This window comes from Neoarius graeffei, chromosome 15, assembly GCF_027579695.1.
Source record: "Neoarius graeffei isolate fNeoGra1 chromosome 15, fNeoGra1.pri, whole genome shotgun sequence".
NCBI classification, from domain to species: domain Eukaryota; kingdom Metazoa; phylum Chordata; class Actinopteri; order Siluriformes; family Ariidae; genus Neoarius; species Neoarius graeffei.
In genome coordinates, this window is record NC_083583.1 from 31,112,109 (window position 1) to 31,125,391 (window position 13,283).

Sequence of the window (13,283 nt, forward strand, 5' to 3'; positions counted from 1 at the left end):
ATTTGTGTCAGTGTCCAAATATATATGGACCTAAGTGTACATATAATTTTCTAGGGACGGAAATGGCACCAATTCGGTGGAATGGCTTTGCTACAACTTTGACTGGAACCATGTTCTATGGTCTGATGAAACAAAAATGGAGCTTTTTGGCAATAAACACTCAAGGTGGGTTTGGTGTAAAAAGAAGGATGGCGATAATGAAAAGAACCCGATCCCAGCTGTAAAATATGGTGGACGTTCTGTGATGTTTTGGAGCTGTTTTTCCTCCAAAGGCCCTGAAAATCTTGTTAGGGTACATTGTGGCATTGTGGATTTCATGAAATACCAGGACATTTAAAATCAAAATCTGGCTGCCTCTGCCAGGAAACTAAAACTGGGTCATCATTGGTTCTTCCAGCAGGATAATGATCTGAAGTGCATGTCCAAATCGACACAAAAATGGTTCACTGAGCACAAAATCAAGCTTCTGCCCTGGCCATCTCAGTCCCCTGTGACTTGAACCCCTTCGGAAACCTGTGGGCTGAGCTGAAGAGGAGAGAGCACAAGAACAGGCCAAGGACCCTGGATGATCTGGAGAGACTGTGTAAAGAAGAATGGTCTCAGATACCCTGCTCCGTATCTCCAACCTTATAAAATGTTATAGGGGAAACTCAGTGCCGTTTTACTGGTAAACAGGAGGTTGTACAAAGTATTAAATGCCAATAATAGTGGCACATGTTTTTGTTGAAAATAATTATTTCTTGATGAAGGATTTGTTTTTGTCTGAATAACTTTATTTCAATTAAAGGTTGGAATTTTTCTCATTATTTCAGTGGGAGATGAAGCGACTTTACCAAAAGGTGGATTTTTTTTAACCCACTTTCCTAATCTTTACAAGCGATGCCAATAATCATGAAGGACACTGTAGATGATGTCATTCCTGCATAATAAACAAGATAAAACCTTTTACAGTGCTAAAATGAGAGAAAATGCTTCTACCCTGTTTCAATAAACTGCTGGAGGTTTGGTATGATGTTAAGAAAAGTATTTAAAAGTGCTTTACGTGTCGTGCTTATTTCTATGTACAAGGCTTTTGTGTTAGTTTACATCACATCAGTGGCTATTTCTGTGTGGCTCTCTTGTTTTAGTCCAGTCCAGAATGTCAGCGCACACACACACATACACACACACACACAAACACAGAGCCCCTACCTATTCGTGCAGTTGAGTATATGGAACCAGTCTGTGTTTATGTGTCAGCTGTTCAAACAGGCTATAGCTCACACTCTCTCTCTCTCTCTCTCTCTCTCTCTCTGTGTGTTCACAAAATGGCAAGGCCTCACACCTCTGTGTAATGCAAACACACACATACACACACACACACCACAGACAGACATCTATAGAGTGAAAGCCAGCAATGACAAGCATCTTGTATGATCTCGAACACTAAAACTAACAGGGTGATTCCATGATTGGGGTGCCATTTTTTTTCCTCCACTGATATCCATCCATCTGTTCATTATCTATACCTTTTATCTCTCAGGGTTATGAGGGAAGCTGGAAACAATCCTCGCTGTCTTTGGGTGAGAGGCAGGGCGCACCCTGGGCAGGTCGCCAATCTATCGCAGGTCCCACTAACACATCATTGACAAATACTTTTGTAAAAGATATTTTAAACATTGGTAAACTGTCCTTCCCAACAACCTGTGTGTATGGTTCAGATAAATAACCTGAAATATTTATAAAAACCCTTCTTTGCAGCATGTGGAAATCAGCATTTTGCAATTCGAATCCACTAAAACCACTGAAATATAAAGCATTAAAATGCTTCAAAAATCTTAATATTTTTACACTGATGTGTGAATCTGTTTTCATGCTTGAAAGTCATCCATTATAGCTTACGGGAAAAAAAATGTACATTTTTGTTGTGCATCCCACAATAAACTTTACCCCTCCGAAATATTTGGAATATTCCCCAAGTCAGATGTTCAACAAGAAGTCGCATCGTCCACGTTTCTTGAAAAGACAAAAATTATTAGAAGATGATCTCATTCTTTTGATATTATCAAAAGATACTGTGATATTGACGACAAGGTCCTTAGAAAGTCCTTAAAGTAATCATGTCATTAGCATGGATGCTAGTTAACCACATTTTGCGTTTGCTAATTCAATGCTAAAATATATATATTTTACTTGATATAGCTATATTTACCGATAAAAAATAATGTGGGCAATCTATAAACACAAATATAAATGGCAAAACATGAACATTAAAATAAAAATATTGTGTGTATTGAATATCATGGTATTATATATTTAATAGATTATTATATTATTATTATTCTGGGTGTTACCACCAAGCTGTGTCTCTCTGTTGAGCTCTTGTGATATAACTCATCAGTTTTTAGCATGTTAATTACATTTATATGTTTCATTTCTAATTCAAATCATAGGAAATACCTATCATGGAAAATGCTCCTTATGTACTACTATATGTGATATTACATATATATACAGTACCAGTCAAAAGTTTGGACACACCAACTAATTCAATGTTTTTTCTTTATTTTTATTAATTAAAAGACACTTCATGTCTTAAAGTAATGATGGATGTTGTTCCTCTTTACTTAGTTCAGCGGTTCTTGACATAATATGGATTACTACAGTTGTGAAGCAGGGCTATTTACTGTAATATTATTATTTACTATTTGATCTCAAATGCATTAAGAAGGCAAGAAATTGCACTAATTAACTTTTGATGAAGCACCTGTTAATTGTAAAGCATTCCAGGTGACGACCTCATGAAGCTGGTTAAGATAACGCCAATAGTGTACAAAGCGTCATCAAGGTAAACGCTGGCTACTTTGAAGAATCGAAAATATGAAACATATTTGTTTTAACATATTAAATAACATTTAAATGGTCATAACACAGAACAACCAATGAATAAGTGTGTCTAAACTTTTGACTGATACTGTAACTAGTAATATGTTATAATGAGCTAGAAGGGCACTCAGAGAGCACAGTCCTCTGCCAAAGACAACGGTCGACTCGTCTATCATGTGCAAATCTGCAACCGCTACCACTTTATATGTCTGGAAATATTTCCAAAAGTATTAGACTTATGTACCTACATGTTTATCCCAGAGCATTACTGGTACCCATGAATGTGGATTGTGATATGGAGTCATTGTTTTTCAACACTGGCTATGTTTTTTTTTTCACGATTTAACTTTACTGCCACCTACCCGATTTTAAGATGTATGGAAAATGCCGTACCTCGCAACATTAGTGAAAGTGAAAATAAATTCATGGAGCCATCCTGTGGTGGCACGGTGGTGTAGTGGTTAGCACTGTCCCCTCACAGCAAGAAGGTTCTGGGTTCAAGCCCAGTGGCTGACAGGGGCCTTTCTGTGTGGAGTTTGCATGTTCTCCCCGAGTCTGTGTGGGTTTCCTCCGGGTGCTCTGGTTTTCCCCAAAGACATGCTCTAAATTGAGTGTGAATGGTTGTTTGTCTCTGTGTGTCAGCCCTGTGATGATCTGGTGACTTGTCCAGGGTGTACCCCGCCTCTCACCCATAGTCAACTGGGATAGGCTCCAGCTTGCCTGCGACCCTGTAGAACAGGATAAAGTGGCTAGAGATAATGGATGGATGGATGAAGTGAATTGGTTGGACCAGCTCTTATTTAGGGGTTTCATACAAAAGGGAGTGAATACCTATGCACACTCCAGATTTCTGGGTTTTTTTCATCTTAATTACTGTTTGTGTCACAAAAAAAAACCCAATTTTCACCTTTAAAGTGGTAGGCATGTTGTGTAAATCAAATGGTGCTAATACCCCGAAAATCCATTTTAATTCCAGCTTCCTGCAACCCTGCACAGGATAAGCGGTTACGGATAATGGATGGATGGATGGATGGATGGATGGATGGATGGCTCCATCCTGTGACTCACATTCACTCCAAATTTTAATGGGTTCTTTTTTGGTCCATGCTACACCCTTACACCAAGTTTCATGGAAATCAGGTTGGTAGGTTTTGTGCAAAAAGACAGACAAACAAACCGAACCAAAAACATAACCTCCTTCAGGGAGGAGGCTGCCTAAATAGGTAACTGTTTTTGAGCAGTTAAATAAAGTCTGTCCCATTTAGAAGGCAGCATGAGGACATCTATCTTCTAAGGTTCCTTGTAATGGACATGTCAGAGAATGCAATAATTCTCTTAACCAAAGAGGAGAGTTCTATCAATGTTTGGAAAACAAAGTAAACTGCATAAAAGCTGGTGCAGTACTGTGATAACACCATGAAAGATTAGGCAATTATTTTGATTTAAATTAGGTAAATGCATTAGCCTTGTTGTTGAAAATAGCTGTTAAAAAAAGAAAAAGGACCAGTGTATATTTGGTCATGAGTTTCCTAAAAGAATTGGATCAGATTGTCCTTTAAGCCATAAGCATCTCTGTGAGAGCTAAACTATGATGAAAAGCAATCAGGCATGAAGCTAATCCAACATCTGCTCTCACTCTTTACCTGAAGGTAGAGACTCAGGAAAGAGAGCACAGTGAATTGTCTTTTAACCCAATAATGCATGGTTTAGTGTTTTCCTGCTCTTCATAAAAATTATGATAATGAACTGATAAACTGAAGTTAAAGTGTGTTCGAAAACATAAGCAATACAACGAGCATGGATAAACAATGCTCCGGATACTTTAGATATGAAAGGCCTAAGAATTTTCGTTATGATGAGAGATGATGCAGAATTAACGTTGGTTGACAAAATATGAATCCTCGAGCATTTTATCTACAGGGGATAGTCATCTGGATAGACACTGGGGTTACTGAAAGGATCCACATCAGGCTTTTGGTTTTCTGGCCTGAGAGTGTCTCACTTGTAAAAGAAAGAGACGGACCTGGCTCTGATCAAGGCCCTTAAGAGCACAAAGATCCTTGAAAACGCAAAACAATGGAACGCAATCAGGCATGAAGCTAATCCAACATCTGCTTTTCATAAGGCCTGAACCAAGCCAAGCATGAATTAAAGCTTCAAAATCCAATCTGCCCTGGTCTGCCATCGTCAGCTGTGGACTCAGTCACCCTGCGACTTCTCCCGTCTGTCCTTTGAGACATTTTGGCGAAGAGGAACTGAAGTCTCTGACTTTAGAAAGACACTGTGAGCTCATGTGTTACTTTACATAGATAGGAGAAAACCAATAATTAAAAGAGCTCGGCTAGACCTGGGCATAGTAGATCATTCATATATCAGTGTACTAAGGACAGGCCTGAGGATTTTGTATGCCTGATGATAATCATATTCTCCTATCTTCATTTTAGTCCAAGCTGATATCATCGGGTAATGTTGGATTTAATTTCATACAATTGACGTAGTGCTGATATTAAACTTTCATATCATAAGTATGATATTATTGTTTTACATTTTTAATTATTCATGTTTAGTAACCGGGGCGGCACAGTGGTGTAGTGGTTAGCGCTGTTGCCTCACAGCAAGAAGGTCCGGGTTCGAGCCCCGTGGCCGACGAGAGCCTTTCTGTGCGGAGTTTGCATGTTCTCCCCGTGTCCGCGTGGGTTTCCTCCGGGTGCTCCGGTTTCCCCCACAGTCCAAAGGCATGCAGGTTAGGTTAACTGGTGACTCTAAATTGACCGTAGGTGTGAATGTGAGTGTGAATGGTTGTCTGTGTCTATGTGTCAGCCCTGTGATGACCTGGCGACTTGTCCAGGGTGTACCCCGCCTTTCGCCCGTAGTCAGCTGGGATAGGCTCCAGCTTACCTGCGACCCTGTAGAACAGGATAAAGCAGCTAGAGATGATGAGATGAGATGAGATGTTTAGTAACCACTTCATCCTTGTCACAGTCACAGTGGGTCCAGAGCCTATCCCAGTAACACAGGAGACAAGGTAGGAATATACACTGTCAGAAACAGGGGTACAGTAGGAGCCCATTTCTGTTCCCCAACATACAAATCTATACTAAGGTACCCCCTAGAGTTCATTATCGGACCTCAAGGTAACTATGTATACCTTTTTAAGGCCAAAAAGGCACATATATGTTCCCAAGCTGTATATAAAGGGTACAAATAAGTACCTTAGAGGATACTGCCTCAGTCATAAGCGGTTGTATCCCTAAAGGTACAATAGTGTACTTTATTTTCTGAGAGTCTATCGAATTCCTGGATCAAATTCCAGTCCACTGCAGGGCACCATGCACAAACACACAATTTGGTGTATCATGTTTTTGGTAGGAAGGGAGGAAACCAAAGAATACGGAGGAAACCCACACATGGTGAGGAACATGTAAAACCTGTATGCACACAGTAACCTGAAATCAAGATTGAACCAGGGACCCTGGAGCTGTGAGGCAGCAACACCACCAACTTTCAAAAAAAACAAAACAAAAAAAGAAAAGAAAAAAAAAGAAACATGACCTTACTTTATAAGCACAGTGCAGTTTAAACTTTCACGCAGAGAACAAAATTATGGGGTTGCTTTTTTCTGAGAAGGACAATGCTGCTTGAAATTAAGCAAGCTTAGAAGGACAAGAATTCCTTAGCTTGCTTTTTTTGAGCAGTATTTATGCGCTCAAGATAAAGATGTCTCATTCAGAAAGCAGTTACCCTGTAAGCTTTCTTTTATTTAAGGACATTAAGACTTAATGTACTGCAGGCAAACCCATAATCTTGTTTCACCAAACTGTCATTCTAACCGACAGCTTTACAAATGTTAGTAAAATGCTAGTGTTGTAGAGACCTAAGAGTGATACTTGTGTTCATATGTGTTAATAAATTACCAGAAATTCGGTGGTTAGAATGCTTGTAGCTTTTGCATCCAGCTTGCTAATTAAGCTATAATTATTTGTCTAGCTATTCAAGGAACATGAGTCTAGCTGTGCTTTTCTACAGAAAAAAAAAAAAACATTTAGCTCTGTCATATAATTAACAATAGCAATAACCTCGAGAGAGAGATAGTGAATGAACACATTTATTGTACACAGGTATAAAAGGGGGCGGCATGGTGGTGTAGTGGTTAGCGCTGTCACCTCACAGCAGGAAGGTCCGGGTTCGAGCCCCGTGGCCGGCGAGGGCCCTTCTGTGCGGAGTTTGCATGTTCTCCCCGTGGGTTTCCTCCGGGTGCTCCGGTTTCCCCCACAGTCCAAAGACATGCAGGTTAGGTTAACTGGTGACTCTAAATTGACCGTAGGTGTGAATGTGAGTGTGAATGGTTGTCTGTGTCTATGTGTCAGCCCTGTGATGACCTGGCGACTTGTCCAGGGTGTACCCCGCCTTTCGCCCGTAGTCAGCTGGGATAGGCTCCAGCTTGCCTGCGACCCTGTAGAACAGGATAAAGCGGCTAGAGATAATGAGATGAATGAGATGAGGTATAAAAGGTATAACATATGATAACACTAATGGCTCCCATGGTTCCTTTTTGCTTAATACTCTTTGCTTAATAAAGAGTCAGGGGCTTTACAAAATGCTGCCACCAGAATGGGACACAGCCCAAAACTGTTCCTTATTCAGGCAACCTAGGTCTAAACGAAACAAAGAGGGAGTGACGGTAACTGCTTTCAGTCATTTATAGCAATCAATTTTTGGCTTATGTGCATTCACATGAATTTCGACTGTAAGATTCTGTTGTTTATCCATTTCTAAGCCAAGGGGAACTTCTGCCACAAAAGCATCTCTTCATTACTACATTAGTCTGTGATAAAGTCCAGTTACTTTCTACTTTTGAAAATGCAGCATGATCTCAGTCACATCAAGGTTAAACTCTTCTACAAGGACAAACACACACTTCAGAGATATATGTCCACATGCATACACACTCTACCAGAGCAGTACAGTGAGACGGGATCCTTGGCCACAGGTGTATCTGGTGAAAAGCTCGCAGCAGCAGCAGCACATGTGTGTGTGTGTGTGTGTGTGTGTGTGTGTGTGTGTGTGTGTGTGTGTGTGTGTGTGTGTGTGTGTGTGTGAGACGGGGACAGAGAGAGAGAGAGAGAGAGAGAGGGGTACACCAGCAGGAAGGCCATATTGTCAGATCGAGGTTAAAGAATGGAGCAAATAGAAAAAACAGGACACCTGTTTCACACAGCTTCGCTCTACATGCAGAGAACTTTGGGCAGTCCCTGAACACACATAAATCAAACGCAAGTTTTTAGCCCACTGAACAAATATTATTCCTCAAGATTATGACAAAAACCCCTTAAAGAAAGGGCTGAATAAATTCACCTGAAGTTTCAATTTGGGGCAGACCGTTGCCTCGTGAGACGGACGGCTCGAGTTGACTGTATGGGTCAGCGAAAGTTGTGTGTGATAAACTGGAATGACCAAACCCACACAGCATGGACTTTTTCATCATCTGCTCTCACCATGGACTTTCTCTTAAAAAGCACTGCAGGAAAAAAAGTGTCTTGTGTGCTTTCCATCCAAGGGATTTTATGCGACAAATGTTTTAGCACTTTGTAATATTTGCCAGTGTGATGTGATGGAGATGGTATTTATTGGTAATATTTTACAAATATTGAAAAAACGTCTTTTAAAATTTTTTTTTTTTTCATTTTGATGTTAGTGGACAAATTGCTGGAAAATTACGGAGGAAATTACATGTGATTTTACGTCATGATTTTCATTATGGGCATCTCCTGAAACAAACTAACAAAACAGAGCAGCAGGACTGGTGAACATTTTGGAGTTAGTTCTAGAAGATAATGTGATCTGTTGTGAATTAAACGGCCGTGTGGTTCATCTCTGTGCCATTCCTAGAAATGTCAAGTGTTGAATCTATCTATCTGTTGGACTTTGTCATGCATATCAGCAAGTGAGGTCACAAAAAGTGATTTTTATCACAGAAACATCCAAATTTGGAGAGTATTTTTTAACACTTTCCCCACTTTGATTAATTAGCAGCCAAAAACTATACTGACAAAATGTCATACTGCTGTTGTGTAGATGCCATGCACAAGCTCATTCCTTGTGACGTAATCAAACATTTGCATAATTTATTACCCCTCTCATTTGCAGGTTTAATATCGCAAAAACCCAGTAAATTATAATATCAGTTGGGAGACAATATGCCTGGGACAACAAGAGACACTGCTGCTTTTTGTGCCATGCTACCTGCTCTCATTTCTTTCCATACACTCTACTCAGGCCACACACATGCACGCACACATGCGCACACGCACACACTCCCATCAGGTACACAAGGGAAGGCCTCAGGTTTCATGCTTCTGCTATTCCCGTACACACACACCACCGGAGCACAAGCAGAAAGATACCTCAGCTGGTGGAAATTGCCGTTATCAAGCGTCCCTCAGCTGCCTATTGTCACGGATTAGGCAGCATTTATGTGTGCCTGTGTGTGCCAGGTCTTCCATTAAGCTCCTCACTACACTCTATATATAACCAGCACCCTGTGTCATGTGTTGCATAAAAACAAGCAGCGTTCAAACATGCAGCTCAGCACAGGGCCTAAATTCAGACTTGCTCTCGAATGAATGTCTATGGGAGGCTTGTGCTGATAATTAGTGTTATATCACAAGAAATCTTTTCTATAAATGCCACACACTGGACATATCTGGCTAAAACAAAATCCAGTTGTGGGGGGTTGTTTTTTTTCAGCGATGTCATATCGATGTGTTGAAGTCTATGTTATTACCTAACTATTATCTAAAAAAAAATACATATGATCAATTTCAGCATTATACCCGAAAGCAGAAAGTTATATAAATGCTCAGTTAAATTAGTAAATGCAGATTATTCCTGTTATCTGACAATATCGGTTATTTAAACATGAAATTATCGAGCTTAGTAACGCCTTTAAATGGAAGTGTGTGAAGATTTAGGTGTACAGTACCAGTCAAAAATTTGGACACACCTATTAATTCAATGGTATTTTTTTTTTTATTTTTATACATTAAAAGACACTTCATGTCTTAAAGTAATGATGGATGCTGTTTCTTTTTACTTAGTTGAGCGGTTCTTGATATAATCTGGATTACTAGAGTTGTAGAATAGGGCTATTTACTATATTTTTATTATTTACTATTTAGGTCTCAAATGCATTAAGAAGGCAAGAAATTGCACTAATTAACTTTTGACGAGGCACCTTTGAATTGAAAAGCATTCCAGGTGACTACCTTATGAAGCTGGTTAAGATAACGCCAAGTTTGTGTAAAGTGTCATCAAGGTAAACGCTGGCTACTTTGAAGAATCGAAAATATGAAACGTTTTGTTTTTTAACACTTCTGTTTACTACATAATTCCATTTCTACAATGTAGAAAATAGTCAAAATACAGAAAAACCAGTGTAACCAAACTTTTGGCTGTTACTGTATATTTACAGAACGGAGTTTGGATATGACAGACATCTATTACCTGTCAAGTGCATTAACCTCTGAGTCAGTTCAAAACTATAGGCGCAAATTTTGGACACCAAACATGTTACGGCTGATCGTCCATATTCAAAGTAAGGGTAAAACTGTCAACCTAAATTGGATTTTTCATCAAACTATTCCTATACAGTATATAACCGAACCTGAAACATAACTGTTCTTAGGTTGTTGTTGTTGTTGTTTCTTCCTGTGCATGTATCAGTATCACTTATATACTGTATAATGTCTCACAGACATACAGCATATCAAAGAGCATGGGTGCTGCTGATCCTACCTGAATCCCAGAAAGCATGAGCATGAACGTCATGCTCATCTGCCACACAGAACGAAACAAAAGCTCCATTTTGATAACGATGTGTTTATCCAAAATCCTCAGAAGTGTGATATCAGCCTGTGAAAAGAGACAGACATCATACGATCATAACATATACAGTAGCAAAGGATATGGCTGACAGTATCATTCAAGCATCGGTTTTTTAAATGAAAAACAGATTTTGAACTTTAAGATTAAACACAATGAATTCGAAGGTCAAGTCGACCAGGTGTGCAAATTCCTCAGAATTGCTTTAAAAAAAAAAAAAAATCAAATTATAACCAAAGGATGTGAGTGACTAAATCAGAATCTGGATTTTTAAGCCATGCTTAGAATAATCTGTAATCATGATATAGACAGGTGTAGTGGCCATTTGTCCAGAAAAACAAAATAAACAAAACACAGTCAAAAGGCCACTGATGCACCATGGGGATGTGGTTTAACGCAGGCAAAAGAAGTTGAATGTCCATTCCATAGGATTGCATTTTGTCGTGATTTATTTCAAAATAATAAAACAAACAAAAGAACACACAGAAAACCATAGCTGCTGCTACCTCTCTTGCGCTGGTAAAAAAAAAAAACAAAACATAGGCCCACCCAGGTGCATGCTGGTCCTCAATGTGCCTACCTACTCAAATAACCTCAAATGTCCACAGTGTTAACCAATTCCCAAAAATTAACCAAAATATAAACCATACAAATCTAAATATACGAAACAAATGATTAACTAACAAAGATATTATCAGAATCTAATCTAAATAAAGCAAACACTTAAGTTAATCAAACAAACAAAATTACTCATAATTAATCAATTAAATTTTAGCAAAAAAAAGCTGTAAACAAAAACTAAACTTTACAAAATAGCTCCTACAACAGGAATACATTTTCATAAGCTGATTAGATGATATACAGTAGATGATACTGAGAATTAATTGGCTATTGATTAAATAGTCAGTCATTGTGGTTATATAGTGTATAGCAATGAATGAAAAGATAAGCAATGTTGCAGCATTTTGCATAAAAAATAATTATAATTAATAATCATAAATAATCAATTAAATTTTCAGCAAAAAGGCTATAAACAAAAACTAAACTTTACAAAACTAACAAATAGCTCCTACAACAGGAATACATTTTCTCATATATATAGATATATATATATTTTTTTTTTTTAAATAGTCATTGTGGTTATATAGTGTATAGAAATGAATGAAAAGTTAAGCAATGTTGTAGCATTTTGCATAATTAATAATTATAATTCGTAATCATAATCATAATTAATCAATTAAATTTTCAGCAAAAAGGCTATAAACAAAAACTAAACTTTAAACTTTACAAAACTAACAAATAGCTCCTACAACAGGAATACATTTTCATAAGCTGAGATGATATACAATAGATTGGCTATTGATTGTAATATATATAGTATATATAAGTCATTGTGGTTATATAGTGTATAGCGATGAATGAAAAGATAAGCAATGTTGCAGCATTTTGCATAATTAATAATTATAATTGATAATCAGTCATAATTAATCAATTAAATTTTCAGCAAAAAAGCTATAAACAAAAACTAAACTTTACAAAACTAACAAATAGCTCCTACAACAGGAATACATTTTCATAAGCTGATTAGATGATATACAGTAGATGATACTGAGAATTAATTGGCTGTTGATTAAATAGTCAGTCATTGTGGTTATATAGTGTATAGCAATGAATGAAAAGATAAGCAATGTTGCAGCATTTTGCAGTAAACTAAATGATCGTGTCATATAATAATAATAATAATAATAATAATAATAATAATAATGTAGAAGATTGTTTGCATTTGCATGTGCCCCACATCCTCCTGGCACGCATGAGCACTGCAGAGTTCCTGCTCAAGTATGAACTCTATGGTCTGGTGCACGCGCAGCCCTGCATGGCAACACTGATGCGTGGATGCGCGTGACTTCAGGCAGCGGTGGATAAGCGCGCGCATCAGTGTCGCTCTGCCGGTCACTAATGATCATCATCCGACCACAACAACAAACAAACAAACAAACAAACAAACAAACAAACAACCCCGAGAGAGCTCCGGCCGCGGGGACACAGGGCAGATGTGGCGATCGCGCGCGCGCTTACCGTCGTCGCTCCGGAGTGGAAGTCACGCGCTGATTTGGATTTTAGAACGCGGAGAGATGCGAACCCGATCTGCGCGAGCTTTAAGTCCAGCTGAGGCTGAAGCCCAGACTGTGACGGCGGATGAGTGGCTGCAGTGAACGAGATGAGAGAGAGAGAGAGAGAGAGAGAGAGAGAGAGAGATGGGTTAGGCGCTGCTGCTGCTCCACTAGGCGACCAAAACTCGAAGAGCAGCACAGAAACCATACAGAAGGAGGTAGAGGGTTATATCCCTGAGAACCTCCTCTAGTGATGAAGAACAGCGTGATGGTTATGTAATTACATTCATCCATCCATCCATTATCCGTACCCCGCTTATCCTGTTCTACAGGGTCGCAGGCAAGCTGGACCCTATCCCAACTGACTATGGGGTACACCCTGGACAAGTCGCCAGGTCATCACAGGGCTGACACACAGAGACA

At 38.9% G+C, this 13,283-nt stretch overlaps 1 protein-coding gene across 1 annotated transcript in view; it reads right to left on the minus strand.

Annotated features, from left to right (window-relative positions):
• The window catches only part of adamtsl3 (ADAMTS-like 3), a 464,545-nt gene extending 451,624 nt beyond the window's left edge, over window positions 1-12,921 (minus strand). Inside the window, exons 1-2 of the mRNA XM_060941127.1 lie at window positions 12,826-12,921; window positions 10,660-10,776 (exon numbers count right to left, since the gene is read on the minus strand). Coding sequence (XP_060797110.1) covers window positions 10,660-10,728 — 69 coding nt within the window. The 5' untranslated portion in view covers window positions 10,729-10,776; window positions 12,826-12,921. The remainder of the gene's footprint in view (window positions 1-10,659; window positions 10,777-12,825) is intronic.
• Window positions 12,922-13,283: the final 362 nt, after the last annotated feature.